Raw genomic sequence first — 23,398 nt, 5'->3', positions numbered from 1 at the left:
AGAACAACTTCAATTGTTCTACAATGCATAAGGTCACCTTAGGCTTGCCACAAGAGTGTTATGGTTAACTTTTTGGCATATTGTATTGTGGATGCCTTAAACAGTCATACTCCGTAGGAAATTTGTGTGACAGAACGAGGGTCCTTAAGTGCGTTGTTTCGCAGAGAGAGAGAGAGAGAGATGGCGTAGCGTAGTCAAAGCTTCCACTCTTTTCCTTCTTTTTTGCTGAACCGACCAAAGCGTATCGTAGCCAAAGCCCAAAGCTCCCACTCTTTCCCTTCTTTTTCTTTGAACCAGCCAAAAACTTCCACTCAATACATAAATAAGCGACACTGGACACATTCAGTTAAAGAACAATATCACAGACAACGTTTTATATGCACAGCCAAATTATGTTTCATGCGAATCTTTCCTTGTAATTTGACTCGTGCTGGAAAACGGTGGTGGCTAAACTTTATTTCTATTTTTGTATGATATTCATATTCTCTCTTTCACATTAAATCAGCAGAAGCAAACGAGAAGACAAAAACGGAGAGCAAATAAAAGATCAACGGACTGTTCAGAAGAATGGTATTTCTGGGTAAAGAATGGCAAATACCGAAGCTCTACCAGAAAACACTCTTCCAAAGAGGCAGGCACTAGGTGAGAACTATGACCACTAACTTAAGATGTTACTTCAATTCGAAACTGAATATCCAACAACAGAAACTTGAATTTTACATGAGCATAGTCTACAACAAATACAACAACCCTTCAATTTTAGTACACGTAAGGCAGGATCCTCCAAGGCACAAGATTGCAGTACTCTGCCCAGATTTCCTTGTACTTCTGTGAGCACCTTGCTTCATCTCTTCTTTCCCTCCATATCAGCAGGATGAGAAGGTAGGTGGGGTAGAAGTACGGGACCACAGAACTGCAACAAGAGGGTTAAATGGTTTAAGGTTACTCATAGATGAGTGGATAATTGAATTTTCATGCCAGAAGATGACCAGTCACCTGGCTCCGCAAGGCAAGCTGAACGACAGCGCCAGAAGTAGATCTCCTAGGTAATTGCAGTGCCTCGCAATGCCCCTATAGGTGAGGAAGAGATGATTCGCTATATTATTTCACATTCAGAAACATCAGTTAACAAGCATGATTGCTCCCAAGAGAGGAGGGGACATTTTCAAAGTTTGAAATTTTTAATATACCTAGATTTTTTACTGTTCACAGTGTAAAGTTTGATGTGATAAATGATATATGTACACCATCGAAGGTTATTAGATCTGTCATAAAAACCATTAAGTGCACTATGTTTTGACCATATGAAATACATTTGTATTGGTTGTTTACCTACTCACCAACATGTGCTTTTCTTGTAGTTTTCTTCATTCAACTAAACAGGACCAACTATGTATTCAGACAAATAGTGTATGTGGACTCTTTTAGTTTTTTTAATTCTATAAACAGAAAAATACTGCCGAGACAGTCAACAAGACACACTTCAGAATAAAATATGCATAGATTTGGTCAACAGAGGAGAAAAAGACGCGTGTATCTTACCAGTAGCCAGATACAAGTAGCTTTCCTGCAACAGCTTTGGGAGGTTTACCCCATATAAGAGCTTTGGGGTTCTTCTTGAATACATGTTTTTGTTTGTTGGCTCCTCTGAACACTAGATATCTGTGTGCCAAATGAAGTAAATCATGTTGAAATATGTTAGAATGCAAGAAACAGGTTATGCAGCATATATAATCCAATTGGGGGTTCTGGAGACACAGGAGGAGTACCCTATAAGGAAAATGAAGCAGTTAGCAACAGCAGCCAAAAGGGGTAGCTCCACGTTATTTCTCAAAAGCCACCAACCCTGGTCAAAATTGGGTGAGTAGCTCATTTCATGACTGACTTTAACACTGATTTTGAAAATGTGATGAAAGCTTATAATTAAGACATCGAATTTAGGAAGTGTGATCTGAGTAAAATAATCAATAGCGACACGAGCCAGTATTTGCAGCTAACATAAATATATACCTGAATAGTGAAGGTAAAAGGAATGAAAACCAGATCACCAAACACCAGCATGAAACCAAGCCTTTCTGCAATAATGTCCCATCTGGAAATAAGGATAAAGAGAGTCAGAGGAAGGAAAATTATGGAGTATGAAGCTCCCTCCTTGGCAATATAAGCCATATTTATTATACAGGCAATCATCCAGGCATACTATATTGATAATCTTTTATCTATTTACTACAAGAGAATGGTGTACTTACGTGGAGGTCATGAACTCTTCGTGAACGAAGTAATCTATAATATACCACTGCATGAAGACACATGATTATTTCCACTGATAATGCAGTAGTAGTGATCAACTAAGAAGATGGTCATGTCCAATACCGCACAAAAGAACTGGTAGAGAAACATTGACATGTTAGCCAAACCAGCTAGGTAGCTCTTTGCGAACAAAGAGAGGTTGATAAATAACCATGCCATCATTCCAGCCCTCACAAAAAAGAACCTGCAACCATGATGAGTAGAAAGCAACATTGTTATAGGCACTCTAGTTTCCTCCATTTTCCTTGTGATTTTAGAGAAGAATCAACACCGGCAATGGAAAGTTATTGGAAATGAACATAGGCATTTTGCATACAGCATTGACTTGTATTTAGTTATTTACAATAATTGCTGCCATCAATTAGGCATGATACATGTCCAAAAGGAGACAATAAAAAACACTTACAGTAGGTATGCAACTTAATTGATTGTTCCTAACTTTAAAAAAATATCCAGTTTTATTTGCAATTGTAATCTGCACCTATCTACCTAGAAAACAGAAGCTAGTTCTTAAGAATAGCAATTCATTATGATATTCTTGGTCCTAGACTAAGCTGACCAAAAAAAAATATCCAATGCAAATATGCAGTACAAACTTGACTTTCAGCACGTCACGAAATCTTCAAGAGGAAATGCACATAATTACAGAACAACACCTTATCCACACTTCCAGTCATCAGAATAAACAATAATAATCACTTAGAATTTTATGAACACAACTTGACATTCTCCATAGACATAGGTATGATTTTGACTGATGCACGCATTAGACATGCATTCATCACTTTTAAAAGGGTCAGCACGTAAACCAACAAACCAATGGCACCCAATCATGTGCGACTTCATTTTTCGATACAGCAATATGCCGTAGATTAAGCAGGAAAATAAGGAAGAGTGTGCTCAACATACTTGAGGTCAACTCCCATAAAATGAGGATTAAGCTGTACTCCAAACCACCTGTTAGACAAAATGATTAACATAACAATGACCAGCACTAAACAAAAGGAATACTGCAATGGAATACAACAGGTGATTTCCTAGATGTTGGCAAGTGAAAGCGAAAGGTCCTATTTGGTTGACCTTTCCATATTGAGAACAATTGTTAAATATCTCCTACACTTTGCATTTTTGTTAAGTGGTAGGCTAGATAGAGCTTCATAGAAGTACCAATCTTGTATGAAGTTCCCATTAGCATGTGGTTTCAAAGAAGAACTTTGATGGCGAGACCTTAACCCAACACAATAGAGCATTATAGAGACCTGAAATCAAAGAGCAACAAATGTGAGTCAAGCAAGATATTTTTTGCTTTGATTGACTAGATGTTATCAAATGTTGCATGTTAAAATTTTATAATCATGGACCAAAATTGGTTGGAGTTCCATATGTGTGTGGCTCCATATGTTAGACTAGGTTGACAGAGCTAACTGAATGTTCAATACTGATTACTGAAAACTACTGGTGCATTTGGACTTGGTCTTTACGTCAGGGACTTCTCTGACCAGTAGACCATTGTTCAGAATATTTCAAAGAGTTTATAAATGACCAGGAGATCAAACAGTAACACGAAATTTAATAACGACATGAAATCATCAGAAATCATTTTGGGTTACATTTCCATTTTCAGAATCATGCAATTTCCCCAATTAGAATGCCGGTTTGATTTTAAAAAATACTCTCTCAATCCATATTTATAAGGAATATTTGAATGGTCAATTACACCCTATAGATCCAGAAGTAGAGAGTAGCATCTGAACACTCATTTGCATCGAGGGATAAAATATCTTCAGAAACGAGTCCAAGTACTCCAACTCGGAAGCATGTTTAGGTGCGAAGTGGCACCTACAATGACACTGAAAATGAAGGTCGCCGACAGCAGCTCGATTCCATGGTCAGCCACAACCTGCAAGCAAACAGCGGTACCTTGATGAATTCATCTCCAAACTTGGTAGGATTTGCGCGCATCTCCTGAAAGCGACCCTTGCAAAACCAAAAGAAAAAGGCCGCACTAATCGAACAACTGAAAGCTCAACTACACATAGGGCTTCTCTAACCGTAGGCGTCATCCATCCCATGTAGATACCGAGCGCGGAGAAACCGAGGAGCAGCAGGAGCGAGAGAAGGCCGTTGCAGCGGTAGTGCAGGCGGGAGGAGTCGGGGAGGATGGCGCCGGCGACGAGCTTGCCGGGGAGAAGGGCGCCCGCGGCGGCTAGGTACCCGAGGTAGGAGAGCAGCACCACCGCCGCGCTCCAGGAGGGCACCAGCAAGGCGAGCGCATCGACGGCGGCTGCGGCGGCCATCTCCGTCGCGGCGGAGCTGGGATCGGGGATCTCGAGGTGGGCGGTCGGCCAGCTCGCGTCAGCGCTAACTGTGAACTAGGTAGACTCCTATGGGATTTTCTTTTTTTAGAGAGACTCCTATGGGCTTTGAAATAATGACTGGAAATGTCAGGCGCGGCCCAAGTTTCGGAAAACGCTGCACTGTATCATATTTAGTAGGAGTTTAACATTGGTATCGCTCTACGTTTTTTTTACTAAAATCTACCGCACTTACTTAACTGTTAGTCTAAGCGCCAAACTGACAGGGACAGGGTCTAGCTGGCGCACTGACGTGTAAGGTTCCTCCAGGTCAACCTGACTCCCAACAGCTACGAGGAAGAAGAAGGGCACAGCCTCAAGCCGCCGCCCATGCCCATCTCCTCCAACCATGGCGAGCTCACAGCGCCTCCTCGGCCTTGCCTGCAACAGCAAGAGCACGCCGGCCATCCTCCTCCCCGCCTCCGGCCCGACGCCCCTGCTTCCCCCCAACGCCCCTGCGGTGCCTCCTCGGCCTCGCCTGCAAGAGCACGAGCAGCGCGCCGCCCGCCTTCTTCCTCGCCTCCGGCCGTGCGCCGCCGAGCTCGCCGCCACCGTCCCCGCGCCTTCCCGAGCACGTAGCCAAGTCTCGAAGATGGCCCACCGCCACGACGCGCCCCTGCTCGCCGCCGCTCGTGCTGCTCGCCCGCGCCGCGACGCGCTGCTGCTCGCTCGCACCGCCGCTCGCGCTGCTCCCCGCGTGCCGCCACTCTCCGCGCACCGCCGCTCGCGCTGCCCCGTCGCGCCGCCGCTCCCCGTCGAGCTGCTGCTCGCCCGCGCCGCCGTTCGCGCTGCTCCCCGTCGCGCTGCTGCTCGCCCGGGCCGCGACGCGCTGCTCCCCGTCGCCCTGCTGCTCGCCCGGGCCGCGACGCGCCGCCGTTCGTGCTGCTCCCCGTCTCTGCAGCCATGGCCATGGCTTCGCCTACCTTGCCTGTGCCCGCCGCCTCGTGAGAGAGAGCCATCGGCCTTCAGCTTCTATATCGGGTGGCACAACAATGGCCGCTGGCTCTGCTGCTTCTAGATCGGGAACAGAGGAAGAAGAAAGGGTTGCGTCCACGCTGGACCGCCTCGCTGGACGACATGCTGGCCCGACAGTGGGCCACAAAGGTCAGAAACGTGTTTATTCGCTAGTGGAAGCTGTGTTTTTTTTAATGAAATTTAGTACATTAAAGCGTATTCATACCCCATTTTATTGGCGAAATTTTGTACTGTACAAGACCATGTCATTTTCCTCGCGTGGTTCAGATGGATCGCAGAGGTTGGTTTTTAATTTGATTCTTGATACAACATCAACCTGATTTTTGGTTTTCAGCTTGAGGGAGTTTTCTGAATCTTTAAGTTTCCTGAGGCAAAGTACAGAACGGAGTTCTGAACTGGAGCAAAGAATTATCAATACGGTAAAGGTAAACTTTTTGACTTATGATATAGGTACTGTGCTAAAGTCATCATCTAACTTTTCTCTCATCTTTTGAATCTTTTGATGATTGTAGGGGTTGTTCTCCGCGAAGGATGCTGCAGCTGCTAATGAACAGATTTATTTAGACTTGATTATAAGGTTGGTCTACTGGAATCCAATACTTGCAAATGAGTATACTGGATTGGTTTCCCTCGTCAAGAAAGGAGATGCTATATGTGGCATGTTATTTTTGCTATTCACGCATTTTATGTCCCAGATGGGACCTTTTTGAACAAATTGTTTGCCTTATTTACAAGGTAAACTTACTTGTGTACCATTCGCATGTGAGCTTGCAATTCAATGCCAATCTAATGATTCTGTTGTTCCTATGCAATGTTTCTATGCGTAATTTTGTTGAACTCGAACATGGTACAAGGTCTCGTACAGATCTGTCTACCTGAAAATGAAAAATGAAAGGCAGGAAGCTTACGCACGACTGCACGAGCTATGGTCTACGATCCAAGTCTCGAATCATAATTTGTCCAACGGATCTTGTACGCCTACACAAAAATGGCATCCTGACAACCATGCCACCTCATTTACAAAGGGCCTTGGAGTTCTTTACAGTTACAAAGCTATCACAAACATGAACTGCAGCACTGGATTGAGTCATCTAGCTCTAGTGTTTTCTCAGCAAAAAGGGGACCAGCCATTGCTCATACAGACATATAAATATGCTGCCACAACTTGAAAATTGACAGCATGGTATCGGCGCTACACGAATTACAAGGCTCTACTCCGTATCAACTACCTGTCTAAACAGTAATCCAGGGACATAAGCCACTACTGCCCAGTTTTACACGTGCTCAGTATGTATTCTGGGGGTTGAATCGCCTCCTTGCGTCGCGCTTGTAGTACGGCGTGTCATCGACAGTCTTCCGCACGTACTCCATGAAAGGCTGGGGTGTACGAGGAGAGAACTGGCCATTAGCCGGGGACGCGGGATCAGGGGCCACAGCAGGGCCTGCTGGTGCAGGCGCTGCGCGTCGTGATGGTGCCTGTCGGGCTGGTTTCTCCAGCAGCTTCATGAAGAGTGCAAGTGTAGCTATTGGTACAACGATGCATGTAAGGATAACAGCTAATGTGGTTAAGCCTGACGACGATGATGGCTCTGGTCTGTCTCCTGTTACATAGCCAACTTCAACCTCTTCAGTCTGGCCTGTACAAGGGAGAAAAACAATTACCGTGTTAAGATCTTATGACATCACTGTTGGTCAGTGAAACTTAACTCAGATCATGCACTATACTATGAAGGAGCATTGTTCATCCAGATGTTGGTCAGACTTGGTATGGAACTTAGTTTTCGCAATCGACAAAAAGGTGGTTCAGGAAATCAAGGTGATTGTCAAACCAAGAAATGCTATTTCCAGAGTCAGTCAGCTTATTACAAGGATTTGACAAAGGAGATGGGAGGCGTACCAGTGGCTGGAAGAACTATCGTGACCTTGTCAGAGAAACTTTGCCTTTTGAGTGCTTCAACCTGGAAAATGGTAGCAGTCAGAATACATTTACCAGCACTGATAATGAAAAGTGCTGCCTTATCTGCTGTCTCACCCGGTAAACAACTTGACTAGGACCACCCATGTTCTCATTTGTATCAAGAAGTCTAACTGACATTAAATCTTTAGCACTCCAGAATAACTCAACATCTGGGGCAAGATTATACAACTGAAGCATTAGAAACAAAACACAGCCCAAGGTATAAGTTTACAGAAATAATAGGCTTTCTCATACCAGTATTCCCACCAACAGTGATGATGCTATGGTTGCAGCTTGGAGTCAAATTTATCTGCACAAGAGAGCCAACTAAGAGTCACTTCGAACAGGCAGACATGGATGCGTGTTGTGTGAGAGAGGGAGGGAGGATTGATACCTTTCCAGGTTCTTTAATGTAAAACCCTTTGACGAACAGGGCATGTGCAGATCCTGTCACCGTTGGATCTTCTTTTAGATTTGCGCGAACTGTAATGTGTAAAAACCCTTCCTTTGGGTTCAACTTAACAGGTAACAACTGTGCAGGTGAATATGGATGAAAAACACAGTAGGATTTCTTCGCATCACGGTCACTCCACGGTTCGACAAACCTAAGGAGAAACAAAAGTAAGACTTTGACTTATATTTCAAAAATAATAAGGAGGTACAGCTAGTTGCATGCCCATTATTGGAGACCTACCCAACAAAAGAAGGTTCAACCTTGCAATCAAATGGGACATTGATCTGATTCACAGAGGACTCAGTGCTGTGCCGAGCTGAATCACTTTTTTCAAGAAGGGAAAAGGGAATAAAGGTTAGTCTCCAGGGACTAACTAAATCCAGGAGTATCCAAATGTAAAGAACAATAAATAGTTAAATGCATTAGTTTCAGACAGGAGGTAGTAGCAGTAAATACATTCGTATACAGACTAACACGAGTACTGGTGAACTATTACATGCATCCTAGTTTTCATTACAACTACATGCTTCTCTACCCTCTCAATCTCTCTGATGTAGTGATCTTTTATTTGCTGGAGTATGCACTATTACATGTTCTGTAGAGTAGCTTTGAGCCTTTGACTTTGACTATTAATCAACAAAGACATGCAAGGAGTATTACGATACTCCCTCCGATCCTAAATTCTTGTCTCAAATTTGCCCAAATATGGATGTATCTACTCTTAAAAGGCATCTAGATACATGTAATATTTCGACAACAATTTAGGATCGGAGGGAGTATGATCACTACATACCTTAATCTTACAGCGAACTTGTAACCATCAGGTGGGGGAGCATTATTAGTCAGTATATCGAGAGGAGCATCAACAACTATCTGGTTCACCTTGAGCACAGTGACAGTTGTTTGGAGCTTCAGATTTGGGCCTTTAAAGATCACTGTATAGAAAGAGAGAACTCACTGAGGTGCGTATAGGAGAGAATTGTGTCAAAGATCAATAATGCATTCTACTCATAGAATATAGATTTTTGGTCCCATACCTTCTGCTATACCTTCACCACATGCCTGTGCTTCACCAGTCATTTCATTAACATGCATTACTTTTTCATTGCTACTTAACCACTGACCAGATCCACGCACATCCATGCCTACAGCAAAAGGCCATAGTAATCATCATCACCAGCTAACTGCTTCATGAAGAATATTAAGCTACATACTGTTTGCTCTCTTTTGTCTGGAGAGGACATTTGCTTTCATTAAACATGTTTTAACTGCAAACTACCTGCTGCTGGCCTATCTATCACCTACTCCCTCCGTTTCATATTAATTGGCACGGATTTAGTACTGTTTTTCAAAAGAAAGGCACATCGTGACAGCTAAAATGTAACATGTGCCAACCAAAGACCACAAATAAGGTTAAGCACACACAAACAATGGATTTGAGGAAACAACCAATACATAACTGAAAAATAATGGAAACAACTGCTAGTAAGAAAATGACTTCAGATAACATACGGTCCCCGATAATAGTGAAGTTGAGGTGCTGGCCGGAATGGATCACCACATCCCTAGGATGCATTTGTGCACCGACAGATACCTAGCAAAGTGAAAATTGTTAGTCAAAAGATGGGGGCATACATTCCCTCTAAAGAAACCGATGAAAACTGTGTTTTTGTTATTTCCCATGATCTTTTGCCAGTTTGATGGTACCCACCTTTTATTCAAGTTTAGATAGCTAAAAACCACAAGAGGACGTACTACCTCCATTCAGTGGAAACTTGAAAACTTCCAATCCTAGCTCTTGAGTATTGAATCTCAAATAAATGGATTAGATGAAAGGCAGAACCTCTTATCAGTAATCACTTAAACATATTTTATATACAAAAAAACCTAGACCTCTAATCATGAGTTCCACCTTGTGGGTTTTTCAATAAAATACATTTAAGTGATTAGAGGTTCCAGCTTTCATCTTATCCATTTATTTGAGATCTAATGGCTAGGATTGAAACTTTTTTGAGTTTTCACCTGATACATCGCCAATCCATAAAGTATCAAACATAGGATGAACTCATTAATAATAGTAACAAAGAACTTTACCATTATAAAATCCGATTTTCTGGAAGGATGGCTGATATGCAACCTTACAAGAGCTGTCCCATGACTTCTCGCCTTCAAAACAGGAGAAAGCATAAAGCAGTCTGGATAGAAGATTAATGAGATATATGCTGAACCTTGAACTCCTATTTTTTTTCTTGCTACTTTTTTGTGATGCTGAAGGGTAAGATGGAAGAGTGGTTATTCCCAACCAACCAATCTCACCTTATTAGCTTCCAGCAAAGGTGGGTGTGTTGTGTTGTGTCTACAAGAAATCCTTAAAACCTTCCGTAAAAATAGAATAAAGACTTAAGGTTCGAGTTTCAGCAAGCAACACATACCTGTAACACAAAACGTTGATGGGCACTGTATGTGATATTGCCATCTCTAGACACGAAAATGGACACAACATCAGGATAATTTGTCTCAATGGTTACGGGTGCAATTCCAAGAGCCTCACTGAAGATATAACCTGGTGGTAAGGGGTATGAGATGAAAAATAAGATTAATACATCAAAGAAGACACTAAATGTTCGATGGTGGTAAATTGTTATTGATCTACCTAATTCATCAGCATATTTTACATCCAGATGAATTTTATCATTTACAGAAAGATAGGCTATCTGGATTGATGATTCTGCAGCAGCTACTCGTACTTGCGACACCTGAAAAATCATGATCATGGCATCAGGATCAAGAACATTCAACATGCATACCAATGAGTAAATATAGAGAAAAGGCGATTGTTAATCGCATGGTATCAGCAGTACCTATAAAACACACAATGATAGTTTCAAATTTTAGCAAGTGAACTCCATGGATGTGATCTAGCTTTGGGCTTCCTATGGAATTGCAGTGGCTTTCTTAAAGCATTTTTGTTTTCACATTTTTAGATAAACCAATAAAAAATAAGCAACCCCTATTTTAGAGCCAGAACAGAATTGTTTACTATAATTGGTAAAGATTTCCTGCAATTATTTGATTCCATGGGAGAAGGGAGAACAACACAGTTTGAGAAACTGCCCCCTAATCTCATGACAGGACAAGTAGGGTTTCCTGTTCCTCAATCATAAGAGGTGACATCTACATAAGACCCAATTGTTCACAAAAGGCCTTTAATTCACTGAGTGCAATATTGAAGATGTGATTCAGAAGAATAACGAAAACAGAATAACTCCAAAATAGATACCTTGCTAGGTATATTTACTAAAAAGTGATTTATAGCGCCAACAAACTAATGCAAGTCTAAGCATCCGACCTCAGCAACTCGTAGACATGATGCAATTTCTGTTCTGCCAGTTGATTGATCAGTTGCCTGAATACAATCAATTGAATTGCTTTCTCCAGTCCTAATTTTACTTCCATCAATAATGTTAGCATTCTGCAAAGCAGAATCTCTTCTACCGCTGCTCCTTAGCAGAGAATATCCAACAGTACTCTCCAGGTTATCTGGTCCTCCAAATGAATTAACTGATATTGGTAAAAGGTCTGTAGTAGTATAAAGGGGTGGGAATAGCCATGTTATAGGAAGTCCACGTGCAAGGGGAGGATCTGGTATGACCAGAATTGTCTTGGAGGCATTATAAGATAAAGACCCAGAACTGCCATGTAGCGAGAAATCACAAGTAACTGAAACAGAAATTTTGGTTTTCCCTGCAGATCTGTCACAAGAAAAAACACATTAGGGGTACAGTTGTTGCTATCTGATTTACTATGTGAGAACTTTCTGTTCCAACCAAGATATTTTTTTCACAAAAATGAAGCATAAATAGAAATACTTGTGCAATAGGTTTTAAAAGATTTTTTGCAACTTTGACAATTGCCGCGATTTTTCTAAAACAACGACTGGTTCCCTTTAATATGGACATACGGTACCAAAGAAAAAAACTCTAGGTTTAAAAAGGTCAGGGCGCTGAATTTGTTCACCCCACTTAAGCAGTCAATTGATAATTCAGTCTATTGTTCAAGTAGTACCTTCCAATCACATGATTGATAAAAGCATTGCTACTTCCATTGGATAACCATGGATAGTTTTTCCCTTCCAAATATACGGCTTGATCGAGCTCGTTTTGCCAAGATCTAGCTGATTGGAATGTCACCACCTAAGATACAATAGTTAGTTAGTGCATGGTGCTTACAGATTTCATACAGGCAATAAAGGATATTCTGACCTTCTCGTCTGCTATCATCCAAGTGTAACTTTGACAAGTTTCGTAGAAGGAAAATGGATCTCCCTGAGCAGCATATGTAATGTTAGATAAAAGTACAAACATCTTTCTTTTTTAAGAACAAAGTACAAACGTCTGCGTGACCACGAACAAAGAGCAAGCACACCTTAGGCACAGAAGGGTAGATTGGCATGCTACAGCCAACACAAAGACGGTCGCTTTGAGTACTCAATATCATAGCCACTGGGATACCCACTTCAACTTTTCCAAAAGCTTCACAGACAACGGTGCCTCCATTTGCCAAAACAGCTGCACGTACAGTCTAATGGTGCACTAGCTCAGTACACTAAATTTATTTAACTTATCCAAAATTGGAACTTGATGAAAATTTAATGCATCAAGCGGCATATAGAATGTTCAAAAGTAAGGTGCTAAATATGAATGACAAAATATTATAAATGTAAGGTGTAAAGACAGAAAAAAATACACATGCATGTAGTACAGTAAAAAATGTCTCGGGTATAACTTACAGAATTTCCTACAGTCTTTGCAGACAGCTTTCCAGTAGCAGTTTGGACTTCCAAAGTTTCCCCGTTCAGACTTGTGTACTCAATGGAAACTCCAACCTTTGGACCACCTTTAACAGAAAGCTAAAGAGAAGGAAGAGAACACTAAGGACCCATTTGTTTTACATATCTACAGCTAAATAGTGAGCAACTATTAATGCAACCAGTTTAGGGCCTGTTTGGAACACAAGACTTTCAAAGGGAAAAGTTCATTTCTCGGTTTTCCAGACCAATCGGGGGTGATGCAATTTCCCCCAGAAGAATATTTAATTATTGGGGTAATGCAAATAACTAGATATAGTGCCATAAATTGTAGAAAGGGGGCCAAGGTAATGATTACCACAAAAGAGGCACCCGGTGTGAGGTAGATGTACCCAGGCTGTATTTGCAGTGGTCTGTACACTTCCACATTTACAACCTGACTCGAAATTCTTTGCCCAGATTGTTGCTTGGTACTGACCTGAAGATTGTAAAAAAATGAGGGCTCCCAGCCAATGATAATGAGCATCTGAAACAAACAATATATCTATTTGTCAACTTACATAAAGAGATGTCATGCCAGTTTTGGCAGCTTTGATTGAAAATTTTGGTCCACCAAGCGACTCGCTAGGATTAATAAGCTCCAGAATCTCATCACCAAGATGTACCTCTATTCCCATGTATTTGTACTGCAAAGAAGAAGGAGTTCCACGAACAGGAAAGACAGATCAGTGGTTACAGTGATAACAATCAAGAGACCAGATTTTTCCACCCCTGGATGGGGGACGGGGGACGGGGGACGGGGGGGGGGGGTACGACCCCTAGATCGACACATATTGTGTCCCTAACTCCCATTCCCTGCACTATGCAGAATTGTACTCTCCTGGATGAACTAATGCATGCATAGTTTGTACTAATCGATTTACATTTACGCTAGACACTGGAAATGGACTCACAATTGAGTGTGTCCAGGCCACATTGACCAAGTCCTAGACACAGCATCATTATAGATTTGGGTTCATTAAGCTGTGAAGTGAGCACGTGCTACAGTACTGAGAAATGGGTACCCCGAGAGGCTAGCACCATATTTCTGTAACAACCAAGAATAAGAAACAAAAGGAGGCGTGCATCATCCAGTTGACATGTTACAAAGTTTCAAAAGGGAAATAAGCTCATAAGAAAAATATGACAACTGTAATGATAGGATTGGACGATCAAGAAAACTTGAAATTTATGATACTGGATCTGGTGCAGCGGATTGAAAATAAGCTTGTCAGTTCAAAGACGACGCGGAATATCTAGTAAGACTACTAAGAACTAAAAAAATGAGTGCTGGGCGAAGAGTAAATGCAACTACATATTAGTATTACCATCAAAAGCGTCCAAATGAAATGAATGTTGAAATCCCAACCAAAGAATACAAGGATTAACAATTAAACAAACAATGGTGATGATTTTGAAGTATAAGTACAATGTGGGACTAGCAAGGACCTGAGAATCTCCAAAGACTAGTCCATCTTCAGTTCCAGCTGAAATTTGAAAATCCTTTGTGGTTCCTTCCTAAAAAGAAAACAAGGTGACAATGGTACAAGAGCCCCAAAGGTTAAGGATCTGAAGAAGACAGAACTGCAACAAAGAAAATGTTTCACTGTACCATAATGCTAATGTGCTCTTCTGACACTATCCGAATCCAGTCAACATTTGCAACTCTAACCTGTAATAGCATATAAGTCCACATGCAAGGTAATGTCAATTTGAAATATGGACAAAGAAGGAAGATGTACACCTTTATTGGTGAGCAATAATTTGACAAGAGTTAATGTGCCCATTGATGACAACAGGTGTATAGCACAAGTTTCATCACCTCAAAAGAAGTGCTAAATAAATGTGTGATGGGCAATTGGGCATAACAGGGTGTGTAACATGGCTTCAGGGAGGTTACTGGCCCTTAGCCCCTTATGACCAAAATAAGCATGGCAGGCAATAAGCACATACACAAGGCCCTTGGTTGATATAAGCAAAACAAAATATTGAGAAAATCGGGGAAGAAAGGTGGCAAAGGAATTTACCAGAGAACTAGTTGTTACTCTAGGAGAAAGGCCAATATCCTGGACCGTCACAACAGCAATGCCCAAGCCCCTAGCACCAAGAATCAACTGGTAACATAGGGCCTTCCCTGGATGCTGAACTATTTGCACCACATGTGTGTCATTTGTAGAGGCATCTAGAAAGCATGTACCACCGCTGACAGCTAGGGTTTCCTGTAGCACAAATACATTTGAGAATAAGTAGAAAAAAGAAATTTGTACTATCATGCAAAGAATTTAGTGTTGCCAACTTGCCATCACATACCTGTGCCTCAGGATGGGAAACTAACAATACATACTCTGGAATGACTCGTAAGGAAGAAATAATCTGGCAATAAAAAAATGAGTAAGATAAAAGCTTTAGGACCTGGTTGGACTGATGTATTTTTTGTGGGAGGGGCTGGTATTTTCAACTCCCTCCAAAGTAGAACTAAATACCAGCCCTCCCACAAAAAATACAACATTCCAAGCAGGGCCTTAGAAGAATCAAGGAAAATAATGTACAGCTTGAAAAGAAATCTAGAATGATTACCTGCAACTGAATAGCATCTGTGAGATTATCATGCACGCTTTGAAGAAACGCGTGTTCTTCCTCATGGATTTGGATAGGAATTCTGGAAGAAAAGCCAATGACTGTAGCACGGGCAGTGCACTGGAAGTTCAAATATTGAAAAGGGTTAAATTATAAATCCAGTTTTAACCCACAGAAGGACATTCTATTATAAAATAGATTATTTATATTCTGCAAACCACTGTACTATTTAGAGTGCTAGTATGCAGCCATGGCTCATATAATCATGGCATCGCTCATATAGCGATGTACAGAAGTGAGCCGCCTCAACAAAATATAAGTGCTATTGCAAATCAAGAATCAAAACAACTGCTATTGCCTGTTGGAGAGTTTGACATGTGAGCCACTAACCAGTCCTGTTGAATTCTGTAGGACAAGAAACCTCTCCCAAGATGACTGATATAAGGTTTCAGCAGCTTCATCTTGATCTAAATAAGCAAGTCCCTCACATTCGGTGATTTCCCATTTCAGGCCAAGAGAAGATGAATTGGCAAAAAATCTTCCATTTCCATGTACACCAGCAGCAGCTAAACGTATGCTTCTTCCATTTGAGATTACAACAGGAGATGCTTGCAGTCTATTGGGGCTACGGTCAGCTTTGCTTGCCACTTGCAAAATACCAAGTCGGTTTTCTGTTAAAGTGTAAAGACAGATAAGAACCACATGTAAGAAAGACTTATAGAATGAGACAGTAAAAGACGACATACTAAAATTAATGAATTATACTGGATTGTTAATGAAAGAATATGATGGTACCGTTTTCATTTGCAATCAATGTTATCGCTGATGGTAAATCACAAACAACTGTGAACTCCGATTTGGCTACAGCAGGCACAGGATGATCTTTCCCAATCATGTTTCCACGTGAGAACAGCAGTTTCTAAGAAAAACATACAGTAAACTGAACATATTCAGCTAGGAAACATTGCCTTAGAATTGAATCAATCAATAGCAGCATGCGGTCCAAATTGCAAATGTGTGTGTACATAAGTAACGTAACTAGTGATAGGAATAGTTAATTTGGAAGTTTAAACATCCATACGAAGTTTCAAACTACTTACAAAGTTCCCTTTGCTTTGGCAAGATACTCGGTATAGTCCATTAGCTAATTTTTGCACAACAGTAGAGGCAATAATATGATTTTTCGGTTCGCCAACAGCATCAACAGTTTCGACAAAATCAACCACTTTGTCCCACTGCTCGGGGCCTCCAAAGAGAAAGACATCCATAGTTGATCCAGGAACCAAATACAGCTCCTTGGGAGAGTTGTTATCCATATTCTGAATCCCACTCTGTAATCTAGATAAGTCAACCCAGTAGCCACCAAACTGGTTTCCATTTCCAGCTTGAAGTACCACAAGAGGATAGTATGCAGATACTTTTGAAGTGGCCTTCAGAAAAATAGGCACATTAAAAGTCTCAGAATAGGACTCTGGCTCAAAGGAAAATGCTGCAACAACTGTGGCTCGACCAGCAGCGGATGCATTTAGAGATACCCAAGAACAAGGATTGCCATATTGTGCCCAAGAACCAGCATAACGTTTCAAGGCATCAATGCTCGAAGCCTCAGCCGTGTCAACAACTTCAAAAGTTTGATTCTCAGATAGTAGACTCCACCTTATAAAAGCACTAAAATAATCACATCTTGAGTATGGGTGTCCTGCAAAGAAACATAAAAAATAGCAATAAGAAAGAACATAGGTTAAAAAAACGTGCTCTCCGAGTGCAAAATAGCCAGCCAGTATCATGTTAATCACCAGTAGATGTTTTAAATGTCACAGCAGCATGAAGTTGTGCTCCAACAGCCACCTCCACAGGAAAGATTGGCAATATAGCCAGTGCTGAAGGAGTGGATACTTCAACAATGACCTACATGGTCAAGCAAACATCATGAGCTGGCAAAAGGTACTAAAAACCTAGGTGGAAGATTAAAGTTGCACGGAAGTTCACTGGGGAAAGAGAAGAAAAGAAGACACTCATTAAAACAAAATAGAATGAACGAAATCAAACTACAAGTACAATAAAAGCACTCCGTATCAACTAGAGTGCATGCATACTGAGTGATTGGACCACATGACTGCATGCATAGGCAGATAGCACATGTGAGTGATGTTTTTGTGAGTGAGCTGGTGCAAATACATGCTAGATGGAAAAGTTAGATTGAACAACTTTGTTCCATCCAGTCATCCACACGTAGCAAATCCGTCCTATTAATAAGTGATTATTTCAATCTATTCTTACTGAAGTTCAAAGTTATTAATTTAGTACGCAGGTATAAATCTCACAGATCCAATGTAGCTTAGTAATAATGGAAAATAAAATAACTACAATTTCTACCAAGTGTAGGATCATGTCATCAATCTTCCAACCATGCTGAACTGGGGTGCATATTGTGCATCAAGGTTGAGCTTACATATTTAGCGTATAGTACAAATCATTAGTTTTATGGGAGATCAGAAGAAATATGAAAAGGAGATTAGATATTTACATACCTCATCAAAATTCAGGGAATCAAAGGCAGAAACTACTTTGATGACAGCTTGACCAGGCCTTTTGGCATGCACGGTACGGGAATCAGACACAGAAACAACACTTTCATCAGATGAAGATAACTTGTAGTCCTCCAGTGTCTTACCACAACCTTCAGTTGAATGCAATAAAATACCGATCAAATCAATTTACAACCAAAAGTGGGTTAAGAATATGAAGATATCACAACAATCAACCTCCAACAGCCTTCAGATTGACTTCCTGATAAACTCCAGGAACCCAAGGTAGGTGAATAATATTAGAGTTCTCTGTTCCTTCATCCCAGCTTGCCTTCACTTTACTGCATACATTAACTTCTTGCAGAAGCTTGAGAACCTAGAGTGGAACGTGTAAATCAAGCTATTAGAAACCTTGATGGCTTCATGACAAACTGCCAACACCATTCTGACGACCTCTGCATACAAGTAAGCACCACCCCGAGAAGAAAGTTAGCAATAGCATACATATGCATGAAATGTACCTTTGGCGACCCAGATGCCTCTGCTAGGTAAGTTAGCGAGGCAACTATATATCCTTTTCCCTCAGAAGCGGGTCGTAGCAATCTAGAAGTTTGCACATCAGAGGAGCCTACAGAGTTGTCTGGAACCCGCGATAAGTTCCAGAATTCCTCTGTGCTGCTCTCCAATTTAAGCTCATTTTCCTATTAAAAAATAAGGGTATTAAATAAACAAAATAAGGTTCAGTGTGATTAAATAAACAAAATAAGGTTCAGTGTGATACACAGAACCATAACCAAATTGCTAAGAGTCGCTATAGCTCTTGAGTTTCATTTGCTAAACATAAGAAAGTGATGTTCCTTCTCCATACGTTCCTCTATTATGACATGATTGTTAGTAAGTGAAAGAAGCTGCTTATATGCAGAAACATGTACAAAAGCATGCATGAGTTTCATGTATTCATGTATTATGACAAAATGAACAGGATTTAAAGACATGAATAGTGTAAGCGGTTTAAAGTTTATGTACAAGGGTGGATAAAATCATGCACAGGGCACCTGCATGCAAATATTTGATGATGTAAATATGCATTATGCATGTACAAGAATATGCATGACTGCCATTACTCACATGAACCATAAAAGTGAACTTGTTATGGCAAGCGCATTTAGAAGCTGGCAATTGTGGCTTGCCCATGAAAATTAAATGTTCATGTATTGGCATACACATAATACTGAGTGCAACAGAGTACTTCATGCGTAATTGTGTATGCAAGTGCTTAGGTGGTGTTATTTAAATTTTCCATGTATCACATGCCACATAATTAATTTACTTCACAGAATAGAAGCATGTATATACATTTTTAGCAGTTTGCTAGAGACACTGGTGTGCGGTCAACCCGCCGCATTTGAGGCCTGCCGCCCGTGAGGTGTTGTCACAGTTTTCTTCTTAATTAAAAATGCCACAGGTGCTAGTGCATGTTCATTGATGCTTCTTTTATGACTATTTATTAAATGCAGTTTGGAAGGCCATTGTATATTAATCATTGTAAGAATTCTGCAAGAACATTCATTCAGATCTAATCACCTTCTGTGTATAATCCGTGTGTCCAACTGTAAGTAACAAACCAAGACGGTAAGAAATCAAACACGTCAGTCAGATGAATAGTACCTCTGTAATAAATATCTCTCTAGTATCAAATCCCTCTGCAAAAGCTTTCGCGAGAACCATGTATTTTTGACCAGGAAAAACATACCACACCTCCGAGTATGGGATATTTGTTGTGCCATGAAAATGAGCAGAATCGTCCACAACAGGAACTAAATAAAGAAAGAGTGTCCGTGGAATAATAACATGTAGAGATGATACTTGCTGATGGCCAGAAACCCTTGTGTCTTCAACAACAACAATAGTAAATCCCAGACTCAAAGCATGTACCACACCCAAGGAACTATCCACTTGAGCCACAGAAGAGTTCTTCACGTGCCAAAGATGATATTGTGATGGTAGATTAACCACTAACGCAAAAGTTAAAAAGGAGGATATGTTAGCTTTCATTAGCAGACATCCAATAAAAACGGTTTGAGCAGAAATTTTCTGAAAATAGGACTAAGAAATATGCTACAAAATCAAAGTAGCATAAAGAATTCCATTATATGTAAGTCGTTTATCCGTAAAATGTAGCATAATATACGACATGACACCACAGTTCACTTTATGATTAAAATGAAACTGGTTAAGGTTTACTTTCTATATCCATAGAATTAGATATTTAATGATAATAAAAATTTATATGTTAGGCAGTACCTTGGGCAACCTTTTGCCGAAAAATCTTGAGTTTGAAGTTTACCATAACACCAACAGTTACAAGGACAGGTGAAGGGGGTTCTAGTGACATAGCTTCAGCAACAGTCAAGGTGATAGCATCATTCACATGCTCGAACTGTGGTTCAAATAACTGAGCACTAACTTTCTCTTGGCCAATCCCAATACCCTTCACCACAAAGAAATCAGAACCAAGATTCTGCCAAAAGTAAGAGAGTTCAGGACATATGTTTTTCTGTGTAACTGAATATTTAAAGGGTTAATGTGCAAACAAGGTCATGTGCGAATATGCTCATACCCTGTCTTCAAGCTCAAACCGTGCATTCATATCACCACAAAAACCACTACAGTCACTTAAATGTGTTTCTTTCAGTGGAATATGAGCAAGATGATGGCTACTGTTATCAAGCGACGTCGGTGTAAGCTGCCACAAGAACTGCAATCCCACCAATGTTGAGAACACATTTTCTGAATCAAGAGGGGAACAATATAGTAAGTTATCCGGTCAAAAAATATATACTCCCTCCGATCCATAATAAGTGACACAGATTTAGTACAACTTTGCGCTAACTTTGTACTCCCTCCATTCCAAAACACAACTCATATAGATTTTTCTCATTTGTTCCACAATACACCTCATTTTTCTCTTGAAACCCGCACTCAGCCAATAACTACTCACATCCATTTACTATTGATCCAATATGAATGGTCAGGCACTACAAACGAGAGCCGCCTTGGTCCAAGTGCACAAATCTATATGAGTTGTGTTTTGGAACGGAGGGAGTACCAAATATGAGACACTTATTATGGATCAGTAAGTTACAACACAGAACTGAAATACTATACTCCGTAGTAAGAAGTAACCTGATAGGAGAAATCATTTGTGAAATTATGTTATTAATTATTCCACCAGCAAGTTTTTAGACCAAGGAACAGACCAGTAAAAGTTGAGAACCAATGTCAAGAGAAACTCAGCCATAGTGTAGATTCATTAATCTCAAGAATTCTAATTACATAAGAAAATGGATGCTCTATCAGCGCATAAAAAATTACATAAACAAAAAAACAATATACAGTAATACAAGTATAAATGGTACTTAATAATCACATCGGATTGAATATAAGAAAATGTGGAATGATCCAACAAAAAAATAAGAACATGGATGCTCTATCAGCACAGCACAAGCTAAGTTGACTAATGCAAAAGCAGTTTAATAAGACGTTAGCAGGCTGATTGCTCTTTCTATTACTATAGACCTCGAAGCAAAAAAAAAATACAGTAATACAAGTATACAGTGGTAATCAATTATCACACCGAACTGAGTATAAGAGCATTTGGAATGATCCAGAAAAAAAGACATGTATGCTCCTTATTGCTCCATCAGCACAGCACAGCACAAGCTAAGTTGACTAATGCAAAAGCAGTTTAATACTCCCTCCGTTCCATATAGATTGGCACAGTTTTGAACTAGCTCTAGTTCAAAGTCGAGCCAATCTTTACGAAACGGAGGGAGTAAGATGTTAGCAGGCTAATTTCTGTTACCATAGACCTCTATATTAGACGCTTTAAAATTGTTCTCTACAAATATGGAAAGAGTTATATTAATAACCTTCATCATCAAAGGCATGAACACGCAATGTGGCAATTTCATCCAGATCAATTTTAACAGCATGATGGAAAATCCTGATCCGAGAAATCTTGTCAACGAAAACTTTGCAGTGTATCGTGATTCCACTAATAATATCAGTGGCATAGACAGAAGTTTCCTTCCGGCCACTGTAAGGGGCGATTGATGCCAAACGAGCACTAGTCGAGCATCTGCTGCTGTCATTGTACTCTGGTTTAAGTGAAATAATGTCATGATGATCCAATGACCTGCAAACATTAAAATTGCACCCATTACTTCCTCGAACTGTAAGCTGAAAAATATCAGCGTCCATATGAAGGATTGGAGCATGGTCCCAAAACAGTTATGAATCATGAAATATCACTCGACAACTGGCTACAGATAAATACACAGAGAATAATGGTGCGCCATTTCAACTAATACCTCACAAAGTCTACTGTTTCTTAAAACTCGTGTATCCAAAGTCATGTGGAAATGATACGAGTTTAAAACAGCAGCAAATAAACACATTGGTTTTTTTCTCAAGAGAATGTAAATTCCAAATTCATGTGCAGATGCTATAGAAGCTTCTAACAAAGTATAACACAACCACCTCACACGTGACTACAAGTCATGAACCAACTACAAATAAATGGTGTACAAGAGAAGACAGCAGGAGAGTCCGGTTAACTTTCCGGTCAAGATATTACAATAATCAGTGAGTCGGACCTTTACAGCAGTTTCAAACCTTAAATAAATCGAGTAAGCGAGCGCATCAAACAAATCACGCAGCAGAAACCACCCTAATCACAGACTGTATCAATGACCGCACTACAGATTCACTCCCAGATAGCAAAAACAGCAAGGCGCGAGGCAGTACGTCACCGTCACAACAATCGATCAAGCAAGCAAGCAAACGCTACGCGGCTTGCAGGAAACAACAACAGGGGCGAGGAGGAAGGAACGGAAGTTATACCAGGTGAAGCAGCCGTCCCAGCCGATGAGGCGGTACTCGACGGGCTTGGACATGCGCGGGGGCAGGAGCACGCTCAGGTCCGCCATGTGGGGCCCGCCCGCCGGGGAAGCGGCGGCGGCCGCCGAGGCGCTGCACAGCGCGGCCACTACTACCAGCACCGCCGCCGCTACGGCCGGCAGCGCGGCCATCGCCAGACCGCCCGCCCGCCCGCCGCGCAGAGCTTCTGGAACGCTTTGCTCTCTGTAGCAAGCTCGGCCGCTAAACCCTAGAGGAGAGGAGGAGAAGGTGTGGGGTTCTAGAGAGGTGGTGGGGAAGAGGGCGAAGAGCAAAGCCAAGGCACGAGCGAGCGTGCCAGCGGGCGCGGGTCGCGGAAAGGGAACCGCAAAAGTTGGCTTCACGGCCGTCGTGTCGTCGTCTAGCCACCGTCCTGGCCTCCTGGGCCTCCGAGCGTTTCGAGTAAGCCCGGCTCAAGTTGGCCCACCTTCTGCTGTC

At 41.2% G+C, this 23,398-nt stretch overlaps 2 protein-coding genes and 1 long non-coding RNA gene across 3 annotated transcripts; 1 reads left to right on the top strand and 2 right to left on the bottom strand.

Moving 5' to 3' along the window:
* Positions 1-525: 525 nt before the first annotated feature.
* LOC100825049 (delta(14)-sterol reductase) lies at positions 526-4,705 on the bottom strand. The gene is made up of 11 exons (XM_003578621.4): positions 4,362-4,705; positions 4,154-4,210; positions 3,478-3,569; positions 3,220-3,267; positions 2,374-2,494; positions 2,250-2,296; positions 2,011-2,092; positions 1,770-1,846; positions 1,543-1,662; positions 997-1,071; positions 526-913 (listed from the first exon to the last, which is right to left on the bottom strand). Exons 1-11 carry the CDS (start codon positions 4,605-4,607, stop codon positions 760-762), a joined length of 1,119 nt encoding a protein of 372 aa, XP_003578669.1. The 5' UTR covers positions 4,608-4,705; the 3' UTR covers positions 526-759.
* A 673-nt stretch (positions 4,706-5,378) lies between these two features.
* Positions 5,379-6,444, top strand: LOC104584734. The gene is made up of 3 exons (XR_002966125.1): positions 5,379-5,768; positions 5,974-6,064; positions 6,152-6,444. It is a non-coding gene; the product is annotated as an uncharacterized LOC104584734 (long non-coding RNA).
* Positions 6,445-6,618: 174 nt separating this feature from the next.
* On the bottom strand, positions 6,619-23,241 carry LOC100821041 (nuclear pore complex protein GP210). The gene is made up of 36 exons (XM_003576812.4): positions 22,907-23,241; positions 21,934-22,199; positions 20,622-20,791; positions 20,306-20,522; positions 19,670-20,016; positions 18,523-18,702; positions 18,239-18,377; positions 18,005-18,153; positions 17,270-17,381; positions 16,574-17,172; positions 16,269-16,392; positions 15,864-16,144; positions 15,474-15,593; positions 15,207-15,269; positions 14,924-15,115; positions 14,509-14,568; positions 14,346-14,414; positions 13,418-13,543; positions 13,216-13,335; positions 12,840-12,959; positions 12,476-12,631; positions 12,313-12,375; positions 12,116-12,243; positions 11,400-11,802; positions 10,704-10,806; positions 10,483-10,613; positions 10,145-10,216; positions 9,563-9,644; positions 9,088-9,195; positions 8,844-8,985; positions 8,291-8,374; positions 7,991-8,201; positions 7,852-7,906; positions 7,672-7,766; positions 7,537-7,597; positions 6,619-7,276 (listed from the first exon to the last, which is right to left on the bottom strand). The coding sequence occupies exons 1-36, from the start codon at positions 23,092-23,094 to the stop codon at positions 6,924-6,926; spliced, it is 5,889 nt and encodes a 1,962-aa protein (XP_003576860.1). The 5' UTR covers positions 23,095-23,241; the 3' UTR covers positions 6,619-6,923.
* Between the last annotated feature and the right edge of the window lie 157 nt (positions 23,242-23,398).

This window comes from Brachypodium distachyon, chromosome 4 (genome assembly GCF_000005505.3).
Source record: "Brachypodium distachyon strain Bd21 chromosome 4, Brachypodium_distachyon_v3.0, whole genome shotgun sequence".
Taxonomy (NCBI): Eukaryota; Viridiplantae; Streptophyta; class Magnoliopsida; order Poales; family Poaceae; genus Brachypodium; species Brachypodium distachyon.
The sequence above is the reverse complement of the archived record's forward strand: the minus strand, read 5'-3'. Positions and strand labels throughout refer to the sequence as shown.

Excerpts from the sequence above, each read along its gene's own strand:
- LOC100825049 (XM_003578621.4), bottom strand. The coding sequence starts at position 4,607 with ATGGCCGCCGCAGCCGCCGTCGATGCGCTCGCCTTGCTGGTGCCCTCC. Across the intron at positions 1,072-1,542 it reads CTACTTGTATCTGGCTACTG|GGGCATTGCGAGGCACTGCA; the intron begins GTAAGATACACG and ends CCTCACCTATAG. Across the intron at positions 914-996 it reads AGCTTGCCTTGCGGAGCCAG|TTCTGTGGTCCCGTACTTCT; the intron begins GTGACTGGTCAT and ends CTCTTGTTGCAG.
- LOC100821041 (XM_003576812.4), bottom strand. The coding sequence starts at position 23,094 with ATGGCCGCGCTGCCGGCCGTAGCGGCGGCGGTGCTGGTAGTAGTGGCC. Across the intron at positions 22,200-22,906 it reads TGGGACGGCTGCTTCACCTG|GTCATTGGATCATCATGACA; the intron begins GTATAACTTCCG and ends TAATGTTTGCAG. Across the intron at positions 17,173-17,269 it reads GACATTTAAAACATCTACTG|GACACCCATACTCAAGATGT; the intron begins GTGATTAACATG and ends GTTTCTTTGCAG.